Source organism: Idiotropiscis lumnitzeri, chromosome 13, assembly GCF_059441095.1.
Source record: "Idiotropiscis lumnitzeri isolate Australia: NSW breed Sydney's pygmy pipehorse chromosome 13, RoL_Ilum_1.0, whole genome shotgun sequence".
NCBI lineage: Eukaryota > Metazoa > Chordata > Actinopteri > Syngnathiformes > Syngnathidae > Idiotropiscis > Idiotropiscis lumnitzeri.
The window spans coordinates 12,066,199-12,092,063 of record NC_142403.1 but is presented as its reverse complement, the minus strand read 5'-3'; the positions used below and the strand labels follow the sequence as shown (position 1 = coordinate 12,092,063).

Here is a 25,865-nt window from a genome sequence, read left to right as displayed (position 1 = left end):
AAGAATAAATGCATCGTGCATAAAATGGGATTCAATAGTACAATTCTGTCCTAGGCTAGAAAATTAACACGAATTCACAAATACTACTACTACTACTACTACTACTACTACTACCACTACTACTACTAGACTGCGAATAATAATAATAATAATAATAATAATAATAATAATAATAATAATAATAATAATCCCAAAACATTTATTTATTTTGTCATTGGATGAGTTTATCCCCGTGTTTTTTGACGTGACCATAATCTCGCGATATTCAAGTGATTCGTCCGTCACAAAGCGCCCCATCTTGGCTATCTGGTTTTCAGTGGTTCCGAAAGGTTCATGGCTCTAACCCGGCAAAGATAAACTAAGAAGCGAGTAGACAATTTTTGTTTCCGGGACGCTAACTATCCCGACAAAATTAGTTTTTCTTCCCCGGAAAGTGTCTCGGATGGCAACAATGGCTTCGCGTCACTAAAAAAAAGTTGCTAGCTTAGCACAAGTGGTAGTCCCTCGCTGCTTGGAGCTAACACTAGCAAACAGACTACAGAAGCAGTCTGAAGATTTCGGACGATGTAAGGACTTTTTACTTCTTGAATCCACCATCGTAACTATGGACGTCTAAATGATTCGGACCACTACCTTAAACGGTAAGCATCGTGGTCTTTAACCATATTACACACTTCATTCACGACTTTTTCACGGCTAGCTCAAACGTGAAGTCTCGAGTTTACTTCTCCGGTAATTTACTGAGCCGACGAACATATGAGTCATATTAAAGTTGGAGGTAAAAAAAAAGTTGGTACCCTAATATTTCCGTTAAAAATGCTTGATGTTTAAACGAAAACCATATTAGTGATCATATGCCACCATTCGTTCACGCCCTAAGAAGATGATCGTCAACGTGTTTAAAGTCCTGTGTATGATTTTAAAGCCTGTATCAACAACTGTACATCAACAATTTCCGTGAAGCGTCTTGTTAAAAACGCGACATTGTAAGCCGCACAGGGGATCATTCCTGCCCGTTGCCATATGTTTGTAGCTAAGCAACTTCAATTTTCTTAACGACCACTGAGTCTGCAACCGGGCCATTAAGGTGTGGTGGTGTCTTAATCTACCAATACGTAATTCCTCTAGATAACATTGATATTACTTATGCTATAACGCCCCAAATCTTGTGTTTATGCGCAAATTAGCACGAGTGATCAAAAATACACTTAAAGCTTTCATAGTTTCAGTTTTGACTTTTGTTTGTGTCTACAAAACTCGAAAGTCATACAAGTAAGCTACCTTCAAAACATCAAGACGCGACGCGATGCGTTTTCAGCTCATATGCCACCACAGTATTATTGTAGTAGGAGGACTGAAAAATTAATCAAATTAAAATTTGCAAAGAAATATAGAAGAATGCAATTTTCAAATCGCAAAGACTGCAATTTGGTATAAAACAAACAACCCTGGTTTGTATCGCTGGTTGTTGGGCAAAATTCTATTTATTAATATGTGTGGTGTGTAAATTCAGGTGTTTGGTGAATCACATTTATGCCACACTTGTTTGGTAGAATTTTGTTCAATTGTCATTTTCAATGCTTTAAACACTGCGTTTCTCATTATGGTAGATCAAAAAAATCTTTGATATTAATTGATGGTTCATTTCCCTTTATTTTATTGTAGCCCTAACCTATGTGACCAAAACATTATGTATAGTAAATCTGCTATTGTTTATTGTAATACACATGAATTAATTTATTTATAAAAGAAAAACATGGGACGAGCTCGTAATTCCAGACATTTGTGAGTGCAAGTGAGCAGGCCAGCTTTTCGAAATGTCAAAGTTGGGTTTGGGAAGATTTAGAGCACCGGAATTCCAGCGACGACTCTTCAGCCGAGTTTCAAATTGGACAATCCCGGCCGGCTGAATGATCCCAAGGGTAGTGAGGCGTACACAGGCTAACTAGTATATGTTATACATACAGTGGTGCCTTGAGATACAAGTGACCCCACTTAGGAGTTTTTGAGTTATGCTGTCATTCGGTCAATTGAATGCTTTGACTTGCGAGCTAACATTTGTTGTACAAGCGTTGTGTGGTGGCAGTGAACTAAGGTCACTTCACCGCAAGCAACAGTTTGAGAAATGGGAAGTCTTCAAAAAGCTGGCTTCAACTTGTTCACTGTCACTCCCAGTTGACATTTGCTGTCAGGCTAAACACAAAACAAAGAGAATGACATGTTGGGTATTTAAAACCACTAGATATCTTCGCCCTTACGTTGCTCGCTTAATGTTCACCTATACAGTCATGGGAAACAACGTAGACTTAGGCTTACGAATGGCATCGAGATATATAGATCGATTTTACGAACACAGTATTATCATTTTGTTTATCCTGTCCACAAATTTAAAAAGACAATTTTCTCAGTCCTTATCTATTTGTGGAAGGTGCTTGCTCACCTGTCAATAAAGGGACACCCTTGGTTTTAGGTATTCACATCATACATGACTATGCTGGAAATGTAACTTTCACCAGCTCCCCCTTTCACTCTGTCAGAAGGGGAGTATGTTCAGCTCAGGGCAATGTCATGTGATTCATATGACCAAACTGCATGACTTTTCTTTTTTAAAGTCCCTTAAAAAAAGTGAACCAAGCAAGTTTTCTTCTCCAATATGAGACTATTGTTAGCCCTGAGAGTAGAAGACCGTCAGAAGGTAGTTGCGTTTTTAAAGTGAGTGAATGCCCAGTTTGGACTCTATGGCTGCTCTACCCTTGTATTACCTGACTTTTTAGGTAAACATCACACTCATGACATTTGATAATCTTCCGTTTCACCCTCCCGCATGGAAACTTGGAGCGGAGAGTACGTTGTTGTAAAACCAGTTTTAAATGACAAGTTGACTTAACATTGCTCTTAGAAACTAGCTGTTGTCGTTGACGGTATACAGTATACATTCACAAGGAACCTGCTCATTAAATCTAGTTGATTATGTATTGACATCAAGGACAGTTTTAGTTGGCTCCAGCTGACTCATCTCCTTGTTTGAAAGTGCTGACTGTTCTGTTTCCTTCTTCCGCGTTATTCTTTGTTTTGATTTTCATTTGCCCTTTTTTGAGGCTGTTGATCAACGCTGAACTTGAAACAAGGTATGCAGTTGGTGCGCCTGAGCTGCACATGTAGCACAAACAGGGGAAAGTCCACATTTCTTAATTAACAATATTTTATTGTTGTTACTTAATTTTTTCCCAGTGTAGTAATATTTGTAACATGAGTTCACCCAAGTCGTTATTAATTTACTTTAACACTTACAGGCATCCACCCGCCCCCTAAATGGTGGCATTTTGCCCCTATTATTAAGACAATGCAGGTGAATTTTTGATCTCCTTGCACCTGTGCGACCAGTAATTTGATTTTTTTTTTTAATTACTATACTTAAACTTATTTTGTTGCTAATGAACATCTGCTCCACCCATCAGCCCATTTATCAGTTATGGGGTCAAAATGAGTTGAGTGCTCTACTTTGCAAGTCGATTGACAGTGTGCGCCTCTAAACCTTTACCTCACCCCTAAAACATCAGGTTAGGGGGCACTGTGCTTCTAGCACCAAAAAAAAATCTGAAACCCTGTTTTTAGATTTAATTTTGCAGTTTATGTGATGATGTACACAAAGTTTCACATAGTTAACTACATTTCTTACAATAAATACCGATCTGTAATCGCTATAAATAATGAAAAAGTTGAAAAACGTCTTTTTATGGAGCGGTCCAAACAAGAATGATGCCCAGAATAAGTATTGACCGTAATAAATACCCCGTAGATGGGCTCATCCTCCCTTTTTTATATTGTACATCTCAGGTAATCTCATTAACTTTGTCTAACCTCGTCTGCAGGTGAATGGGTGAGATGAGGAGTAGCCAGAGGGCTCTGCCCCTTGCTATCACAGTTAATCAGCACACAGATCACAACATCGATACAGGTGTGTAATTAAACTGCTTCATTTTCAGCAGTTGATGCGTCCAATCCATCACATTTGATATTTCTTGTCATAATGATCTTCCTCTTTCATCAGATTTAACAACTGCATGGAACAGTTTGCCTCAGTCCAAAGCTGCTGTAAGTAATCTAAAAAGCATCAATTTTGTGATGCAGAAGATCTTATTTGTACACCTTTAATACTATTGTAGCATCTTCAATGTGGATTTTAGTGTTACAATGATTCAAGTGGTGTTGGCTATTTTGTAGATATTTCTATTGCAATATTCGTACTGAGTGAAATGGGAATTATAGATTTTTCTTGGAACCAAAGATGATGCTTAAGTGAGTGGCCCAATGACAACCTGCAAAGCAAATGATATGATATTATTGTATGTGTAGCTGCGGCGAATAGAAAACCATGTGGAGGCTGTTCCTGGGACGACAGCACTCCTCCTCTCTGTCATGGACCCGCCCAAGAAGTTATCTGTATCGGTCTGCAGCAGAGGTTGGTGTTTGCAACATCATGTTACAACATATCAAGAATCAATACTTTAAAAATGGTCATAATATTTGGGTGGAGGGAAAAGACTTTAATTAGTTTTATCATGATAGGATATTAAGATTGCGTTCTTCTCATTTTAGATGAGACCAGGGGGTCCTGGAAGTCCAAAGAACATCGGCGGTCAAGTTCCAAAAAGAGACGCTCACGCAGCCCGTTAAGAAATGCCACCCAAGACTGCAATGTCAGCCAGCACAACAGTATGGCGCTCAGGGAACAGCTGGCTTCGTACAGGTTGGGATTAACAATTTGTGCAAATATTTCTATCACTCTCTCCTGACAAATGTTGTTTGTGCCTCGCGGGATTCAAAGTGCTAATATATTGTAATGAGATGGATTTTATCACATTTTAGCGGGCATGAAAAAAAGTGGTTTTCTAGTCTTATTCTGTGCTCTGAAAGTTGCTGTTTAAAAAGTCAGTGTAATGCCAACTTGAATTCCCCCAAGAACAAATATATCTATCACATCATAATGTTCGGTCTCTTAGCAATAACATGTTCTCCCATGATATGTGCCTAATGTTTATTTTTTGGTACATATCTACTATAATGTCAATCAATGAGGTTACATTTGCATAAACAACATTCCTAAATGTTACCATCCATACGAGGTCTCCATATGTGTCACTGTTGAATTAAGACTAAATCTTGATCCTCTGTGCTGATCCAATGTAATCTGATTCGTCTCCAGAGAGACCGCCCCTCCATCATCGCAACACTCATCTCAGCTGGAGGCTGACAGGCTGCAGTCAATGTCGGGGCCTTTGTCACCATCTTCAGACGTCCCATTTAGCAAGCCCGTGGACGAGATAGATTTTTGGGACGAGCGGACTGATGGGAACCAGGGGATCGCACACTCTGCAGACAGTACAGAGGTCTGCTACCTCAATGACCCGCCCACTGTGGACACCCAGCAGACCTATGCCAACCCGTCATATGCGACAAATTCAGTCCCACCTATGGAGACGAGCGGCTCCAAGGCACAAATCACCCGGAGCACGGATATTCAAAACTCCAGTCCAATTCTACCTCCTGCCTCTGACTTGATCTGTAAATGGGAAAGCACTCCTTCAACCAGTCCAGGCTCTGATTCCCAGCGTTTGGAAAACCTGAGGCGACACCAACCGGATGATAAGCTGGAAAAGCTCAAAGAGCGTATTCGAAGGCAGGTAAAAAATCAGGAGGAGGTTTTAGAGAAGGAAAAAGTGTTGGACCGTCTTGAGAAGCCCATAATGACCAACAAGAGTAACAGAGGCGGCACTGCGGCCAAAATAAGGAAGGTAGCAGCTGCACCACAAGCGCCTACTTACAAAGGTATCGTTGACTCCTCGTACTTTATTACAGTTGTTATTACAGTAGTAGTACCATTTTGAAATAAGTTTTCTTCAAATAAATATTTAGGTTGTTTGCTTCTTTCTCAGGCTTCAGCAAAACTGAGGCACGGACCCGTAGTTCTCATGGGAATGCGTTAAAAGTGGAGGATCTTCACAGTTTAAACAGGGACGTGCTTAAGGACCCATTTAAGCAGTCTGCTGGTGAGACACAACATAAACCTTAGAGGTAAGGAGTGAGACCACTTGGGGCTGAGGTCGTATATGTTTGTTGTGTTGTCATTACAGTATGCTCACCACCCAGACTACAACGCGAAAAGTATCGTTCTGTAGAGAGAGAAGCGAAACCAACCAGGAAAATCCACAAAGCAGCCTCTGGCCAAAACGCAAAAAGAGGTAAGAATAAGGATAAGAACTTTGAGTAGTTACATATTTAACAGGCTTGACGTTTTAGTTGTCTAGGGACAGATGTGTACACACGCACACTGTAGTCAAGTGTTGCATGCACACACTTGTTGCCTGCCTCGCGTCTATGGTTTCTATGGTTTTTGTTACCTCTTCCAACTTGGCTTGTTTGAGTTCGTTCATGAGCCATGGTGCCATAAATAGCGCTCAAATCTGCAGCCAAGTTCATGTGATTCTTCTGATCACTTCAAACAGAAGTTTGTTTGTCTTGCACGCATCTTGATTACCAGGAACTACTTGAACATTTCTTTGGGCTTTTAAATTAGATCTTTCAGAGCTTTGAGTACTTGTTTATTATCTCTGTACCTCACTCGATAAGCGTGTACAATATTAGTAATATTGTATTTTTCTCGCAGTGATTACTCCTGCCTCCTGGCGGGAGGGCTTGAAGCTGGTAAACAGGGTACTTGGTACAACTCCCAAGCAAGCCAGGGAGAAGAGACATCATCTTGATGACAAACTGCAACAAACAGGTTGGGGCCAGTAAACTCTTCAAGCCATACATTATGCCACAAAACCTGTTTTTTTTTTTGTTTTTTTTTTCAACACGCATCAAGCCATTATAGTATAGACAGCTGACTCAGCCCAACTGTGGTCTTGCCATCTTTGCTGTTTCTCAAATGATCTTCTTGCACCTCTTGGCAGAGTATCATTCCCAATGTGTCAAATGCTAAAGAGAAAAAAAAAGGTGATAAATGGTGGAATGCTTTGAGCAGCCACTCAGAATGTATCACTCTGATATCATAAATATGCCTTTCACTTATTTACGTCCACCCGCTGTCTGACCAGGTTTCATTGCTTCAAAAAGAATTCTCATTTTATTTTGTTTCTGTCCTCGATGCTCTCAATTTTATGTTCCTATGACTCAACATTTTTGCACAGGCTGTTAACTGCCATTGAGTCCATCCATGAAATTGAAGGTGTTAAATGCTTGCTTTCTAGTGTTTTGACACATTGAATGTCATCATACATGACAGAGACACACATACACCTAGACAAACACATCTTAATAAATACAAAGTTAGTAATTTGATGACTGACTATAGCCTGTCATCTCCCTCATCTTTGCCTTATAAAGGTTGTCGCTACTGGCAGCCAATGACCGGAAGGAATTTAGGTTGACTGGCTTTTTTTGGTTGGGTGACCAATGAGTCTTGGCCTGATTTGATGATGAGGTTGCTCACACTGCTGGCAGCAAAGACCCTGGCGAGTGGCGGAGTAGGATTGGCATCCAGTGAAGCTCGGCTCAACGTAGCGTGATTCACAACTGTCTGGATTAGATTCTTTCAAATCTAGACTGTGGTTTTCTATTTATCATGGATTAAAGCTGGCACGGCAACCCATGTTACTTCCACTCGGAATACATTCATGTTTAGCATATTTGATTTGTCATTCAAAGAAAGTTGACTCTTTGCCCTTAATATTGGAATTAATGTCTCGCACAATTTATACTAATATACTGACTCCATCATATACAATTGGAGGATGCACTATGAGCTACATTGTGATGAATGTTTTGATTGACACACCCCACCTTCCACTGTTTACAGCTTCCCATCAGCGGTCCAGTGTTGACAAAGGCTCAAAAGCAAACCAACTCCCTCGCTCCAGAAGCATAGACAGGAGTCACAGCGCATTTCGGGCTCAGTCCAAAAGCTACTCCATATCCACTTCTAGCCCCTCGTCTGCTTGTCAAGACAAGTTCCCACTTCCTTTAAGCAACGACCTCTTGTCAGCAGATATCCAGGCCATCTTTGATGACCCACAGCTTGAGTGCAAAGCGGCTGAGGAGGAGGAGCGGTCTCGGCCACGCTCTGGGAGAGGTAAGGGTGGTCAGAAGGGGAAAGCAAGGTCATTGTCTCAAACAAGGACTCCCCTCTCTTTCTGGGGAACAACCGTGCCATCATATGGCCCCTCAAGAGGGCATCGTAGTGCCAACCCCTCACCACATCGACCAGGGTCCACAAATGTGGCTGAACCTCAGGAGAAGAAGCGCCACTATGATTCCGACAAAATCCGTCAGTACATTGTTAAACAAAAAGAAGAAAGAAAGAGACGACAGGCAGAAGAGAAGAAGTCTTTGAAAGAGGAGTCGGACAAAAGAAACCAGAGGCTTCAAGAGCTCTACAGGAAGCAAAAGGAAATGGCGAAAACTGTAGTCACTCCCACCGAGGCAACGTTGACCCCTTGGCAGAAACAATGTAGAGAAGAGACCTACAACCTTCTTACGATGGATGAGACCCAGCTTGGAGAGGCCATACAGATGCAATCTTCTGCTGTGTCAAATCAACTGGTATTTATTACTCATTTTTTTCCCATTTTTAAGCATATGCCTTAACAGATTTTGATGAAGTGGTTGCCTTACTCCAGTTTCAACTTTGTACCACAGAGACCAATGTACCAGCCCTCTGGAGAGTCTGATAAAGAGAATAAGAAAATGGAACTACCACAGAGCCCCTCAAGCAGTGACAGGTCTTTGACTGATCAGATCGCTCCTCAATTAACAAGGTATATGTGTGCAAGATCACCCAGTTCACACTAACAACATAACGATAGGCTTGCTGCCCCCACCCCCTTTTTTTTAACAGTATTGTGTATCATTTTTCGGACTACAATACGCTACTTTTTCCCCAAATTTTGAACCCTGTGGCTTTTAATGTGATGTGATTTATTTATAGATTTTTACTGACGAGCGTCAAGCCGTCAATAGATTTGAAGCATTCTTGTCAGATATGACCAATGAAATTCCCGAACACATCACAGTGGTTTAATGAAAGTGTTTTGTCATTTCTGTTTTAGGGGTGATTTGGATGTTGGAGTTACTTCTCAACTAAATCCTGACCTCAGCCCAGCTGTTCAGTCCGTCTCCCTCTCCAGCAGTGGTGCACTTGGCTGTGCAAGTTGTGACCCTCTCCTTTCTCACCGTCGGAGGCTGGAGAACGCAGTGGTAGCTGGTGACATCAAGCCCACTATCGCGGAAACTCCCACCTGGTCTCAGTCAAGAAGGTCCCGTATTGACGCCCTCAAGGCCACAGCCATCTCTCTCTCTAATCGCATAGAGAGTGAAGCTCGGCAGATTGCCCGGGTAGGAATCAACTTTGGTGAGGCAACTTCTTTGAATGCGGATATTTTGGCCCCAAAGTCCACTTGGGCTGATCTTGATGAGAGAGGCTTGGCGCCTGGACCTGGCACATTTGAAAATGACGACTTGACATCGAGGCTCCAGAGATTTATAACAAGCGCAGGTCTTAGTCCATACAATAGTGGCTCTCTTCCGGGAACTGGGAATTTGCAAAACTTCAAAGGGCAACCTCAACAAATTATAGCTGATCGAACAGAGCACTCTGCAAGCAGCTATGGACTAGAAAGGAATCAAGTCAAGGGCATAGAGAGAATAGTTGACATGCCTCAAATTAAACCGTATAGTGTAGCTGATGACAAGAGAGAGAATAGGACAGATCTACATGACTCAAGTGGCGGTTCTATCAGTGAGGGGACCATCCTGAGTGAGGGGAGCTTCAGTAAGGATGAAATGAGCCCTCCCCAGCCTCCCAACAATCATGTTCCGAGATTGACAGATTGCTCCAGTGACTGTACTGGTCAAAGAATGGAAATGCAACGCCTTACTGACTTCCAGAAGGAAGCTGCCAAGTGCGCAGCCCTTACATCGCCGTTAATGCCTCAGAACAGTCATCAAATGCCTTGGGAGGAGTTGAACAAAGGAGACCCTTTCAGTGTAATCAATATTTACTTAAAGAACTTCAATGTTAAAGGTTGGTTTGCTCATAATTACCTCTGAATGACACTGCCCAGTGCTGATTTATGACGTTCAAGGATCGTACTTGTACTTGCAATGAAGAAAAACACCTGAACATTTTTCTCTTCTTTCTTCCACAGTGAATGACAGGACTTCTCCATCTGCTTGCTCTTTTCAATCTGGAGACTCCCACAGAGACGCAGCAGTCTACGATGATGACTTTGTGTCATTTCATAGTAGCGGCGTTAGCCAACAGTCAAAGAACGGTTCCAGTCCACGCAGGTGATTGAATAAATTTCTGCTCCAGGTGTCATTCATGCTACAATTGGAAAGTTCAGATCCTATAAGAATCCTCTTGAAAGTATTGAGGATTGTTCAGTTTGAGAACATTTAAGATTTCTTTGTGCTTAGGTTTTGTTTCAAACTTGATTTGCGGCCTCTGTTATTGGCTATGCAACTTAAAAATTCAGCAGACGTATCACTGATGATTATGTATCTGTTCTAAGCTTGGTTTATCAAAGCATAATTAGCCTGCTAAAGGTAATGCCATGCATGCCCTCGTCTTTGTTTTTAACCCTGTCCTCCGGAGGAGTGTTAGATTTCTTTATATAGCCGTATCCCTGAAATTGCAACTGTTAGCTGGATAGTTGCAAGGATGTTGTTGTTCTTGGAATCACTATATGAATTAATTATTGATATTGTGTCTTTTCTGTATTGCACTTCTAGTGTGGCAACGGAAAGTATAACAGCTCCACAATCCAGAGGAAGACTGGCTTCTCCTTCAGCCTTTCCCGATTTGGGGTTGTCTCAAGCTGCGGCCTCTCTCAAGAACGATTCTCGAAAAAACGGTAGAGACCCGTATCACAGGCCGACATTTTTTTAATGATGTTGTTTGATTGTCGTCTACTCTGTTTCTGTTCAGGTAAACTCCAGTATTCACCTACTGCCCTGCAGCAGTATATGGCAGCTGAGCTCAAGTACCAGGAGTCCATAGACGAGTCATTGAGACAGCTCGGGGATGTGGAGAGACTTATGGGTCTGCCCGTAGCTCCGGAGGTTAGTGCAGAATTCCCATTAATACTGAAAATGGTGTATTTTTTTTGTTCTGTTCAGAAAAGTAATAATCTATACAATATTTGTCATGAACCCAGATATTTGGCATTTGCTCACAATTACATTAGTATTTGCGTTGTGTGTTCTATGTTTTTTGCATAATTTTTGGACGTGCACACTGATTACTTTTTGGGTCTTTCAAATGAGTAATAATCATAAATCCTCTTATTTCAATTCAATTAATTTCCTAACCTGTGTTCCTCACATCAAACTGTTCCCTAAACATTGCAGGCCAAGCAGCAAAAGTCTCCACCGTCAAGAGCCCGAATGACTTCTCCTACTGGCTTTCTGGACTCTTCTCCAGCTGCAGATCTTCGCTATGAACCTCCAAGAAATGGCCTCGGTGTCGGGCCCAGTACCAGCGACAGGGCCACAGGTGAATAATCACTAATTGCCAACATTTATAAAAGATTAAATAGCTTGAACCTTTTGGCAGGACTTTTTATTAATAACCTTTTGGCAGGACTTTTTATCGATAGGAAAGTTCGACATAATTACTTTCTTTGTTTTTCCAGGCTCATTAGTCATGAGTCAGCATCATTTATTAAGTTTGTCTTCTTCCTGATTCCTTCTCTCAGGTAATCTTCAGTACTCTCCTGCCGCCCTTCATCATCATATGACAGCAGAGCTTCAGTACCAGGAGTCCATAGATGATTCCTTGAGACATCTAGTGGATGTGGAGAGGCTGATGGGTGTGTCTGAAGCTCAGCAGGAGAGTGCTTCATTGGCACAAGTACTAAAGGTGAAGCAAGACCTTGGCGGTTTATAAAATAAGGACACATCAACATTAATATATTCGTTTATAGTTTTAACCGCTTTCATTTTGCATTTCTCTGTAAACGTCACAGGCCAAGCAGCAGAAATATGAGAATGAGCTTTATGAGCAGAAGATCCAGGCTGAGAGAAAGGCTTTGGAGGCCCAGCTGCAGCGGGAAGAAGACAGACAGAGAACGGCCTGGGTACGAATTCCCATTCATACAAAAGCTTCTGTTACGTTTTCCTCCGCAAAAAATGTACCAGCTGCAAGTATAAAGAGATTCATGTTTAAAGTGGCTCTTTTGGGACAGGCTCATGAGGAATTGCTGGAAAAACTAGTGTTAACTCAAAAAGAGACGGCTGAAGCAGCGCGTCACATCAAAGAGGTTAGCAATACTTCGACATGGCTGATTGTGGCGTGGAGTCACTGCAATAAATGCAGGATTTCCACGCAAACACCCAATATGTCATCAGAGCATTTTTTTTTCTGGTCTTCCAGTTGACAGATTTGGCGCGAACTCAGATTGAAGGAGCTCTGGCTGTGTCTGCTGATGCACCCGTGTCTTCGGTTCTGACAAAGCACCATCGTGAAAAGCAGAGCAAATCAGATTCCGACAGGTAAGACCTTTCTTGGAAAAGTCCTAGCTCACTAATATTTTAATTAACTACAGTATAATACGAAACAAATTAACACTAACATGGAGTTGAATTAAATTCTGCTTCCAGCTTCCAAAGAGAGGAATCAAGTCAAAGCCTAAGTCATACAGACTCACGGCCTGTGCAAAGACCCCTCATGTACTAGCTATGCTTATTTGTTACAACCAGTTTCATTTAATTACAGTGCACCTGAGGAACAAATTATAACATGCTTGTTTACCCACCTCTTGTTTCTTCAGTGGTGCAGATGATAGCAGCCCCAATAGCCCCTCACACACTTCTATGGAACATATCCAAGAGGTGATCAAAGAAGAAACAGAATTGGTATGGAATAAAGAAGATGACAAGCGAGCAGAGAAGAAAGCAGGCAGCAATTTAATAGATGAGGAATGTCCCACTGCGGACAACGACTCCCTCTGTAGTGAAAGCCTCCACTCTGTATCTGATGACAAGGGTACCACACAAACAGAATTTTAAGCTCACAACTCTCTTTTTCAACATACTTGCATTCCACTATAAATCACAATTGCATACTGCACAACGCTTTTCTCGTTTCGCAGAGTACTCTTTCAAGTTTGATTCGTCGAGAACGGAGGATGAGGTGGAAGAGTGTTCCTTCAGCTCTCTGCTGCCGTCTGAGGTGCACCGTCGGCGTTCTTTGGAAAACACGCAACTCCACCACGAGCATTCGGAGGATGAAGCTGCAGATGACAGCACATTAGTCTCGGGGTCGCATCATATTGCAAAGGTGAGAGGCCTGCTCAGACATTCACGTTGGTGTGGCCACTTCTATGGGCACATCTAGACTTTGCTATGAAGCTCCACTTGAGGATCTACGTTGCATGTTTTCACTCATTATGCATTGTCTCACTTCCTCTAATTCATTTTGTTTTCATGTAACTTACCCTTTGTATTGCTATATACATTTGTTTTTCCTCAGCAATAATATCAGATTATTTTGCTTTTTCTCCCACTGCATCAGAATCCAAATATGTCATTTTCTGGAGGAAAGGACAGCTTCTCCCGGTTCACCATGGACATGGTGCGTCAGCACATGAAAGACGAAGACCTGCGACTACAGCATCAGAATGCTCTGCTGCGTCTACGCCAGAAAGCTGTCAAGGAAAAGATCAGAACTGAGCTGGCTTGGCTGGAGCACCAGAAAAAGCAACTGAGGAAGAAGGGCGAGGATGATAAATTGCCGCCCATCAAGAAGAAGCAGAAGGGCCTTCTGTTAAGATTTCAGGAAGAGCAGGTGCTTGACAGTTAACGTCACATGGGTATCGTAATCGAGTGAACCATAACTTAGTGCTTACAGTTTTGTTTTGTTTTTTGGGGGGAACATGTTATAACCCTAGGCTGAGATCAAGCGTCTTCAAGAAGCAAATAAAGTTGCTAGAAGAGAAAAACAGCTGTTGTTGAAGCAACAAGAGGAGATTGAGCGAATGAGGAACTCAACGCAGAGACTAAAAGAGCGTCTCAAGTCTGCTGGCTGTGAAGTGCCACCTGTAAGTAGGACAAAAGTTCTTCATCAGAAAGAACAGGTTGACTTGAAACGCCTTCTCTCAAGAAAATGTGAACTGAATTTTTACTCAGTCCTCCATCTGTTCCCAAGGTGTCTCCAGTGTCAGAAACGTCACAAGCAGCGCCTTCCAACATGCGACCTGCTGATGACAGCCGCACCCCATCGCCATCCCCGTCAGTAACTGCAAGTGAGACCAGCAGCATCATGCAGAAGCTCAAGAAGATGCGCTCTCGCATGGATGAAAAGTAAATAGTCTTCTTCATTAATACAATTTCACTGAATTCATTTTAGGAAACCTCCCTCGCCCTTAATTTAATTATCAACGCTGAGTGTTGAGTGCTAAAAATTAGATTGATTAGAAACTAAACAAATTGCGACTAACAAGCATTCAATTGCACTTCTGCTTTTCTGGTTGTGGATGTGAAAACAAGCTTGTTCTATGTTCCCTTTTTAGACTAGTCACCGGAATTAATCCCTCACTACTGTGTTGGATACATTTTCAGATTTGTCATTATTTTCTTTACAGACGCACTGACATCTTAATCAGTATTGGCGGCGATACCTTACATCTTTACTCTAACTCGTGCAAGTGCTATGACATCAATACCACTTCACCAGCCAGACATGCATAACCGACTGGAGCCATGTTGTGATAGTATAAACACAGATGACAACGCTAAAGCTGACTAATTTTTTGCTAATTTATCTATGCAAGATAGATGATCCAAAGGGCCCCTCCCTGCGTGAGTTTGAGTGCCGAGTTGTCTGAGTCGCATTGGATCACACCTGGCAAAGGTGCAGCGATTGACGTGTTTCCAGTCTTTGCTTGTTTCAAGCTACTGGGACGCCCTCTGGTGGAAAAATAACCTCATTCTTTGAACGCGTGTCAACGTGTGTTTTATGTAACTGCCACATTCAATAGTTCGGAGCTGGTTCTTTTCAAGGTGTTGTGACTTTTTAAAGACAAAGGAATAGCTCCTCCAGTACACTCTGTGCTGTGTCGGCCATTATGTTCAATGATTCAACTGAGCCTCTTATTTGAACATGTCTACCAGTGAGCTGGAGCAAAGTTCATACGTTTACCAATCGCCAAGACAATTTCATTGGCAACAATTAATCTTTTATGTTTTCACAACTTCACTTTTGATGGATCTTTCTTGGCTGTAATGCTTGTTTTTGTTCCCTACAAACAAAGTTAAGCTAAGCTGGTCAGAAGAAGCCGTGCAAGTCTACGTACATATGAACCTGCATGTGCAGTAAACCAGCAAATGACTCAATAAATCAGATATGGTGATTTGATGGTTTTGCCAACACTTGCATAACTGGAACAACTTGAAAGGCAATACGTCATTAACGATAATTTGACATTCTTCCACAAGACAGCAAGATCATATATAGATTGATGCTATCAATGATATTGCTATTTGTTACACTAGTGATCGGAGGTTCGCACGCCGTCGTACCCCATACGCAGAGATGCTGCATGCATAGTCTGTTGCAAGACTTAATGGCATTATCAAGTACCTTTACATGGTATCAATGAGTACTCAAATGAAAGTCTGAAAAGTGGTATCAGTGCTTCGCTAATTCTTTCTGTTCCGACTTGTTTTTGTTGACCAGTTGCTGCGTGTGATTGGTATTAATCTGGCTTTTTCTCTTGGCTACCATCTTAGGTCATGTGATTGCAGAGCCTTTTACAGCAGAGTAGTTCAAACAGTTTGCTTTATTTTTCTGCTACATAAGACTTACGGCATAAACTTACCTGAATATTAATTAACATGTACTATAATATGTTTGGAAACTGTAACAGATAAAACAAACAGTATTGACATTGATCAGGCTTTTATTGGAGGGCTTTGTCGTTGACCATGATCCACTTAGATTAGATTTTTGTCTACTTTCGCATCCTTTTTAAACCACTCGCCTGCTTTTGCTCTAAAATAACACACTAACAGTCACTTTCCCTGAAATTCATACATTTATCACTGTTTTTCATATGTATCCCCCTTTTGTGAATACACTGCAAACACGTTTATGGTTAATGCATGCTTCAACATTTGAAAATGAATTAATTCCAGCGGGCAGCTGGCTGTTTCCAACGGGACACACAAAACACATGCTCATGTGGTTCTTTGCTCCCTCTCCCTCTCCCTCTCTCCTTTCCTTTGTCCCCTTGTTTTGCTTTTCTGTCTTTTCCTGTCACCTTGCATTTCTCCTACATTTCCCATGTCTTTGTGTTTGATTTGTTTGTTTGTTTCATGTATTGTAGACACAGTTCTCCCGTCCACTGCTTCTTCTCTGTGTTCACGGCCCAACACTGGGCCTCCCTTAGTGTTTGTCTTCCCAACCTTCATCCTAAATTCCAGCTCTTTGTCTACAACCAGTTGGACAGGTACTGTGTAGTTCTCCCTAAATCTTTTGCCGCAGTTGCACCTAGCCTGGCCCCCCAACCCACAACGCACATCCCTCTTCCAATGTAATAGCTTCTGTTCAACACTGGCACTGGGCCCTCACAAGGGTGTGGTGGAGAAGGATGTCTGATGCGATGAGTTTGGGACTTCTGAGGTTTCAGTGTTTCTTTTATGTGCAGAATGCCGTTTGTGGTGAGGGGCGTTTTAAATATCCAAAGAAAGATGTGTTGAAATATGCCAAACTTTTGACAACTTCACACTGGATTCAAAATGTTTTTCAGGACACTAAGTGTCGTCACACTAATTTTTTAAAGCGAGTATAGTGATTGGACAGTATCTGATTTGAAAATGCCAAATGTTATGCATATTTTCATGATACCTTTCTTTGTTGTGTGTGAAATCTTGACTACATTCTGTAATTTGTACTCAATTCTGTGGTGTTAAATTTAAAACATCTTTTTCCTTCTCGGCTTACAGGTTTAGAAGAGTTGCCGATTCAGTTTCTTTGTACAACAACTGTGGCAGTCATTAATACAAAAGGTTTTAAATTAATCGCATGAAATTAAAAGAATTTACTTAACAAAGAGTGGAGCAAAGAAGTCAATACATCTTAATTGTCCCTCTGTTGGGTAACTAGTGCAGCTTGAGCTAATAAGTTCAAAGCCATTTTTCTGTAAGAGAATAGGTCGATGATTCTTCAGTGCCTGATCTGTCGTGAATTTGAATTAGGAAAAGAGGGCAAACTTTAAGTTAGATCCGGAATAAATACTGAAGTGTAACAGTATTTGTGTCGTTGAGTCTCAGCATTATCCAACTTCTGTACCTGGCTGTGAGCCTTTACATTGCTTCCACTAAAGTACTTTTACTTGGTCAAGCCAAAGAAACACCGAAATGATTCAAGAAACACACACAAACAACATGGTTGTTGAGGCTTTTACATTGCATAGTCAAAGAGCGCAAGTCGTTTTCAACTCTTTATATGAGTCAATAATTTGTAAAAAAAATAACATATCCACGTGGGCACTGATCAGTACAATCGATTTGTGGAAAAAATATGAAATTTGCTCAATTTAAATGTAGGATGTTTCAGCATGACACCATCGTAAAAAATAAGTAGAGTGTTATTTTATTGAAGATATATTCATGTATTCACTACATCAGGGATTCAGTTTGTTGCTGAAATCGGCTGTTTATCTTGCTACTGTCTAATCACCTGTGGTTAATGGGTCTTTCTCACTTTTGACTGATCAGTTGGAGAAATGAAGATAATATAAAGCATGTCTGAAGTGGATTTACTGTGAAAACAATCTTGGTGATTTTAATCTGCCTGCTTTGAACTTTTGTGCTATGCGAAACGTCTTTCTCCAACTTGCACCTTGTTCATGACATTTTTTCCTAGTTTGCCAATACTAACTCCCGTATTGCTTCTGTCTTTAATCGCGTCTTAATTTTTCTCCTTTCTTTCCCTCCCCCTCCACACACACTTCTTCTCTGCATTGTTTGTTTGCATTATTCCTACCATCCACCTATTAGATTCCTGACAAAGCGGGAGCAGCAGTTGATGCAGAGGCGTCATCACGCTGAAGAGCTGCTGCAGTGGAAAAAGCGTCTTGATCAAGAGGAGGCGGCGGTCCAGAGGATAGAAAAAAAGGCCCTGGCTGGTTGGGGTGAGGGCGGTGTCATATCGGAGAATCGGACCAAGGCGATTTTGAAAATTATCCCCAAGTCCAGTCATCATCGAAACGCAGAACCAAGACCAATTAGTGAGAAAGGTGACACAAATTCTTTAATAGTTTAATAAGTGCCCTGTGACTCATCAATAACACTGGCCAACAGCAAAATTTTAATCAGTGATGCTTTATGTTCAGAAATACTACTAAATATATGACATAATATAGTTATTATGAACAACTAGCACAGATTCGGAATTGGTGCAAAAAGAATTATTAAAAAAAAAAAGAATTTGCATCTTTGATTAAAAAAAAATTGCTAAACATATGTTGACGAGTGTAATTTATCTAGTATAAAAGCATTGACGTTATAGTAGGGGAAAATATTTGTCCTTTTCGTGTGGTTTAATTTTCAGAGAACGTGACGGAGGATGATTATTCCTCAGAAACATCCGAGTGCAGTATCCCCACAGAAGGACACTGCCAGGAACCAAAAAGTCCGTCGTCAACACAACCTGCATCCGTGGCTGAAATTACACTTGCCTCTAACTTGAGCAGCCCTACAAATTACATTGAGGACTTCGCTTCCCTCCCACTCAGCAAGCAGGTATGCACAAAATCATTTCGCTACTCTGAGATAGTCTTCACATCTGGATGTCTGTTAACATAAACTCTCTCTGCAACATTTTGTTAATTAGTTCTTGCATGCTGATATTGTCATCTGAAAGCAATAAAGTGTCATGTCCTCTTTTCAGTCTTCTCCAGTCAAAGGCAGCGACAATTGTGCCTCTCCCGCTGATATCAGCAGTGCGAGCAAGATGCAGATTCACTCTCCCTTCCAAATATCCAAGCAGGCCATAAATAGGCCCACAGAAACACCTATGGCTTCTCAGACTGGTGAGTTTGGAAACAACCTAACTCTGGCATGTAAGCATTGCAGCCTGAGCCCAGTATGACGGCTTTAGTGTTGCTCCAAGAAGTTGGAATTGGGCAAGTGGCGAGGGTGAACATATCGAAGCTTCTTAGCTTGCACTGTGTAGCTACAGCCTGCTGCACTCTGTACGATGAAAAAAATAATAATGGGTAAATAAATATACCAAAGCATCGAATTGATATGATTTATCAACAAACTCAATAAAGCAAGTAACTCTAAAGTTTAGAGAGTTTCTATTAATGCATCATGCAGAACTAGTTCGACAAGTAGCTTAAAAGTGAACTTTAGACATAAAGAAAACATACACTAATCCCTAAAGAATTAGGTTTAAGTTCAAATGGATCCAAGTTGGATTACACTTTGCTAATCACAGAGGTCTGATTTTGCTCACACAATCTGTGATGTATTTTTTCCATTTGCTTTTCAGAACCCATTTCAGAGCAGAGCGACATAGAGAGCCGTATCAGGGCCCTAAAAGAGGAGCTGAGAAAACGCAAGTCAATGGCGAGTCAGCTCAAGAGGGAGCAGAAAATGAGGCATAAGGAGCGCCTGAAGGCACAAGAGGCCAGCTTGCTGAAACAACTGGAGGTCAATATTGTGTATTTTCTTCTGGTGTTGGCAGTGTTTGTCGTTTGGGATTTTTCATAACATAGTCATATATTTGTCCTCTCTCCTTTTGTTTTCAGAGCTATGACAACTACATTGGAAAAACTAAGGCAGAACTAAACAAACAACCTGTGCCAACTCCTCCTAGCAAGTCTCCGGAGAAAGACTTCACCTTAGTCGAAGGCCAATCGGGTTCCCTAGCCCCTGTTAAAAGGTACGCACATTTGCAATAACTAAAATTTGTTATTGTACTCCTGCAAATAAACTAAACCCATAATATTTTCAGGTCTGAAACAAGTGAAATACCTACAGTGGGGCTAAATTCATCACCCCACCAAAGTATGTTTTTCCTCTTTTCATAATTGTTTCTTGATTCTGTACTGAAGTTTTTTTGACAAATGGCTCTCCTTCATTTAGGTCATAACAGATCTACCTCGGCATCTGTTGAGCTTGATGTTGCAGCTGTTTCTCCATCCCCTGTAAATGGCGGTCCAGATTTCCTGACCTCAGGTCAAGAAAGGTGTCAGTCACCTGACTGCACTTTAAAACCCTTGACTGAAGATGCCCAATCACAAATAATCGAATCTGAGAAGGTTGACACTGTGTTGGAATCACATTCTGCTGCAGACGCGCATGACAACGTCGCATCCATTGACCATTCCTGTCGGCTGGACTTGGACGTCGTCTCCTCCGTGAAGAAGGCAACGTTAAGTGATGACCAGGCCTCTTCTCCTCTGACAGATTACCAAGATGACTTTGAGTCATCGGTACCCTCTTCACCTAGGAAGGAGCCGTCTACTCCCCAGCCGCACTCAATAGCTACTGAAATTAAGGTTGCCAGTCATGAAGAAGAGATTGAAGAGGACATTGCTGAAGACTTGAGTCACTTTTCTGTTAGTAGTGGTGCAAGCCATGAATCTGGTCAACTACTAGATCTTCAGCGAACTGAAGACTCAAACAATGATAACCAGAGCATGAATTCCATCTCTCACTCTCATAGCCCTCTCCCTCTAACTTTAGATGAAATGCCAACTTTTAACATCGGGGACCGTGTTCTAGTTGGTAACGTGCAAGCTGGGACACTAAGATTTAAAGGTTCAACTGTCTTTGCTGGAGGCTTTTGGGCTGGTGTGGAGTTAGACAAGTCTGAGGGGAGCAACTGTGGCACCTACAATGGAGTTGTATACTTTGAGTGCCAAGAACGTCATGGAATCTTTGCTCCACCTGAAAAGATCACTCATCTGTCCGACAAGTTAGAGATCTTGTCAGACACTGCAGGACATGACGATTCATACTCTGATGACGTGTCAGAGCCATGCAAGGATGAACACAAAAGTGACGAGGATATGTCAGAAAAGATACAAATTCAGGAGAAGCGTGAGGAAACCTCTCATAATGATGTATTGGTTGAGTCCACCGATGTAGTAACTAACCTAGAGAAAAACCTCAACAGCCAGGAATCATTACCTAAAGATGAAAGCCACCTCGATTCTCAACATCACAAGCTATCCATATCACAGAATGGTCCGGAGATGATTGTCATACTTGAGAAAGATAATGTGCTGGATCAGTACTCACCAACAAGTTGTCAGGAAATTCCCAAAGTTGAGAAGGACGACTCTCTTGTCCAGTCCACACCGACAAATACTCTGGAGATTTCTGCAATATCTGAGAAAAACGACGCGCTAGACCACTATGTGCCACCAAGTAGTCAGGAGATTTCTGCAGTCGTTGAGAAGGAAGAGGTGGGCCCAGATAACCACTTGATATATTCTGACATCTCCCATGAAGCTGGTGATCACAAGGGCGCGCAGAAGGATCAAATTTCTCCCGACACATTAGCAGACAAACTACTAACTAACTTTGTGATTGACACCGTTCAGCATTTGGTCCAGATTAAAAGGGCTAAAGAGCAGAAAATTGAAGCTTCCAATCAAATCAACGGTGGCATCATCTTTGAATCAGAGGAACGAGGGCTTATTTCTGTGTTGGAGCCACATGATGGTCTATCTTCCTTTTTACCCGAAGAAGAGCCGTCCTCGCCAGAGTTTTGTAATCGACCGGTGAGTCAGAATCTTAACCTCAGAAAATCTAAATCAAAATTAGATCCATTATCATAGCAGAATTTGAATTATAATAGCATTTTCAAGTATTTTAAAGTGACAAATGTCATGTTGATGGGATTGTGTTCCAGAAAGTCACCAGTTACAGTTTGCAGGATAAAAGCAGAATAGCTTTGAATTGAACCCTTAAATTCCCAACAATAGCTGTCCATGTAGGCTATGAACAGCGAGCTGAGTGTAGTAGTGCACTCGAACAAATCTTTTTTTTTTAGTAACACCCACACAATCAGATGGCATCACCTACAGGATCTGTATATAAAATTTTGCGGTTGTTACTAATTTAGCAATTCGAGAAGCCCAATTATTCAAAATGCCTCCTGTACAAAGGAGTGCACTTCAAACACTACAAATATTATAATAAATATATTCTTAATTCTGACCATTACTATCTCTGCGAAGTGTATCTTCTGTGATAGAGTAACCAGTTAGTGATAGGAACTCAAAGCATGATAGTTTCCCTTTCCTCCCTTTTTGTCGGCTGCGGGGCAAACTAAGCGAGTGATTTTTCTTGAATACGTGATGCACAAATCCAAGATGTTGCTTTGATGGTTAAATAACAGTGTCAAAGAGTCATTTTGAGACGCTACAGACAACTGACAAACACAACATGTTGATTTGCCCTTTCCAATTGATTTTCTTTTCAACCAAAGTCCAATGTTATGCTGATGATATATCAAATTGAGAGCGGAAAGAATAGATGAATATTTAATAGAATTATTCTTTTATATCAGGAAAGTCCAATTTTGGGGGCCAGTGGGCAACAAGAGCTTGCCAAGCGACTTGCTGAGCTGGAACTAAACCGTGATCTGCTGGACGAGCTAGGCGAGGATCAGGATTGGTTTGATGAGGACTTTGGCCTCAGCTCACGTAGGGAACAGCAAAGACTCCAACAGAAGCAAAAGAACAAAGAGACGAGGCTGGGAGCAGATGTGGGAAGGTCTGGTTCCTTAACCGAAGAGCACCTGAAGGGACTGGCATCGCACCCTGATGGGGACCAGTTGGCGAAGACTCCTCCGAGACCCGCGCTCCCTCTCCCCCTATCCCCGAAACTGCCAGAACAACCTGCTATGGTGGTGCCCCACTCAGCTGGTGATGTAGAAAAGATGGTCCATGTTGCCATTCAGGAGATCTGGGGGAGCTGTGGCCTTACAAAGGAAGGAAGAGTTTCACTATCACATATGGCCTGCCCCAAACCTTCTCAAGAGTTTTTGGGTGTTGAGGACAGCACGGAAGACCAGGACGCCCTCTCCATCCGCAGCTACAAACAGGTAAAAACGCTGCATGTTGCACTTGCGCACTCTATTTTTTAATATTTTTAGTTTTATTCGTTCTGACTTTAGCATGTTGTGACATCACATTTCACAAAAATTCAGAAGGGCTCGCTCAGAGACACATTTTTGGAGCTAGGCAGATTACAAAAGAAGACTAATTTACTAAAGTTTTGCACGTGCAAAAAACTTGATTGCTTGAAGTAGTATTTAAAAGAGTGCTCCCCCACACCGCTATCCGTAATGTTGATTGCGGTTTTTGTGGCAAGTGGGCAAAATGACAGGCGGCAAGAAGAATAGATCACACAATAGACACAATTTATTTGCCCACTATTTGATGTTCACACTTACTTGATTGTTCAGCAGGAACTCCAGACAAGCAATTGAAGTCAATGTTCCATGATAAAGTTATTTATATTACATTCTGTTGTCCATAACTATCAAACCTAGCAATCCTTGACAAACAACTGGATAACAAAACACCTCTATTGCCACAGGCTGTGTATGACCTGACGTGGGAGATCCTCCAGGAAATCTATGCTGAAGACCCCAATGCCAATCAGCCTGAATGGGTCAAGCCACAGCGAGTCCAACCCGCCTTTTCCCACAGAGTTAAGACGCCAGGAGACATCAATAAAGTGCAGGTATGATTTCTTTTTCTCCAAAACACCACCACACGTCCAAAACATTGGTGCTCCCAAAAATCAAGAACTTTTTATTGTCTGTTGCCCAGGAATTTGTCACAGAGGAAGTTCTAAAGCTTTACGGTTTAGCCAAAAACAAGAGTAAAACGTCCGACTGGCAGAAGATGCTGAAATTTGGCCGGAAGAAAAGAGACAGAGTTGATCAAATACTGGTAAGTACAGTACAATAACACTTTATTTATATGGCGCATTTCACAAGAGCAGGAGCTGTAACAAAGCGCTTTCCATGTGGTCTAATAAAATTAGAACACAAATTAAAACACAAACCTGAAGAAGAGCAGAACAATGACAGTCTCATGTTTAGTCGAAAGCTAAATAACAAAAATGTGTCTTCAAAAGAGTTTTTAAAAGTGGCAGCTCATTCCATAGAGAAGGACCGGCACTCAAGTCATTAAGCGCAACATGTTGGCATTTTCATACAATAGACTATTGAGGCTGTTAGTGGCTTCATCGGGCAAGTTTTTTAAAAAAAATATATATTTTTTTGACTGCACACTAGGTGCATTCAAGGACTGCCCACCACAACACAGAACATCTCCAATCTCCATCAAGGAATTAAGCGTAACAACACAGAGATTCCCCCGGGTGGTGCTAAAGTGATACTTTTATCACTTTGGATAAAAAAAGCAAATATGTAGATGAATAGGAGGATAAGTTCTGAAAAACAAATCTGAATATAAGAGTATGCCAATGCTGAATCATGAATATGCAGGGTTCACTGTAAGTGGATTTTATCAAAGGAAAAGTTGCCTTTTTGGAATGAGTGTAAGGAAAAAATGGAAATAAAATAAATGGCTTATAATAACGTTTAAAATGTCATTTAAACTGAATGCAATTAAAATGAAGCTCCTTAAGCATTGCAATGAAAACTGTATTTGTTGGTTTTGTTTCTGATGCCCAAGATTGCGGCCCATATGTGTAAAACTGAAAGTTTGTTCATGGCAGACATCATTCAAAAGCAGAATTCTTTCATTCTTGACATGCACTTGAACACACCACAACCTCTGCTGTGTCTATTTGATGTGCAGGTACAGGAGCTCCACGAGGAGGAGGGTCAATGGGTCTGCTACGAACAAGATGAGCTGTCGGTTAAGATGCAGCTGGCTGACAGCATCTTCGATTTGTTGCTGAAGGACACTGCAAACTTGCTGAATCTGATGACCAAAAGGGCTGCCGTCAGTTAAATGTAATAATGTAATCCACTTAAAGTTTAGTAAAAATGTAATATCTCAACCAATGGAAGTGAAAAGTTGGTTGATCAGTGGCACATTTTCTTTTATACAATCTACACTACATTTTTTTTTTAACTAGAAGTCATCATGTGTCGGGGGCAGGACATAAGCCTTAAACTCATCTTGATGTCAGTCATGCTCCCTCCGCGAGGGGCTTTTCTTCTTCCTTGCTCGTTTTCCAAACAAGATATGTTGGACTTAAAACTTTGCCGTCATATAAACGTACTTTTAATTTCAGTAACTGAAATGTGTCACTGATCTTAATCACGACTGCTCTCTATTGGGACTTCACTCATACTGTATAGTGTGAAACATAGTGTTTTATTTATTTTGTAAAAAGGAAAAAAATGAATAGAAGAGAAAGTATACTCTGGAATTGTATATTCGCCTGTCAAAGAGGAAAGATTTAATGTTTTTCAAAGAATCTGATTTAATTGTAAAAGCACAAGTAATGAGCGTGGCAATAGACTTTTATGTCAGAGATTTAAGAGAATGAAAAGAACGTTTTTAGTATTTAAGAGTCACATTAATAATTGTGTCCCACTTTTGTGCAGTTTTATCATCAACACTGTGTGTGAAATGGTAACTCCATACAGCCTGCAAGTAAAATACTACTGATTTCCTTTTAACACTTTTCAGGCAATTCTTAGTTTTTCTGTTTAGCAGTATAAAGCAGGTGGAGGATGCTCTCAATCAGATACACTACATATTAGCATATACAGTGTGAAAGTGGGACACACACAAAAAGAAAAAAACGTACTGTACTACGGTACTAAGATGCTGGATTTGAGCCTTTTG

The 25,865-nt window shown here is 41.3% G+C and overlaps 1 protein-coding gene across 3 annotated transcripts; it reads left to right on the top strand.

The window, feature by feature from the left end:
* Positions 1 to 288: 288 nt before the first annotated feature.
* cep350 (centrosomal protein 350) lies at positions 289 to 25,865 on the top strand. Of its 3 annotated transcripts, none has more exons than XM_088312998.1 (38): positions 289 to 641; positions 3,873 to 3,958; positions 4,052 to 4,095; positions 4,357 to 4,462; positions 4,600 to 4,750; positions 5,207 to 5,829; positions 5,937 to 6,050; positions 6,135 to 6,242; positions 6,668 to 6,784; positions 7,862 to 8,604; positions 8,701 to 8,819; positions 9,111 to 10,084; positions 10,209 to 10,350; positions 10,795 to 10,916; positions 10,991 to 11,124; positions 11,413 to 11,557; positions 11,760 to 11,923; positions 12,030 to 12,140; positions 12,249 to 12,323; positions 12,437 to 12,555; positions 12,664 to 12,732; positions 12,834 to 13,048; positions 13,155 to 13,342; positions 13,577 to 13,849; positions 13,953 to 14,102; positions 14,210 to 14,364; positions 16,389 to 16,511; positions 18,064 to 18,302; positions 18,647 to 18,807; positions 18,956 to 19,097; positions 19,562 to 19,722; positions 19,821 to 19,954; positions 20,027 to 20,079; positions 20,158 to 21,803; positions 22,595 to 23,131; positions 23,629 to 23,775; positions 23,865 to 23,987; positions 24,864 to 25,865. In XM_088312998.1, the coding sequence occupies exons 2-38, from the start codon at positions 3,877 to 3,879 to the stop codon at positions 25,017 to 25,019; spliced, it is 8,865 nt and encodes a 2,954-aa protein (XP_088169124.1). In that variant the 5' UTR covers positions 289 to 641; positions 3,873 to 3,876; the 3' UTR covers positions 25,020 to 25,865. The 3 variants fall into 3 exon arrangements, with proteins under 3 accessions (XP_088169124.1, XP_088169123.1, XP_088169125.1); XM_088312997.1 differs by having other exon boundaries at positions 18,617 to 18,807; XM_088312999.1 differs by lacking the exon at positions 16,389 to 16,511 and having other exon boundaries at positions 18,617 to 18,807.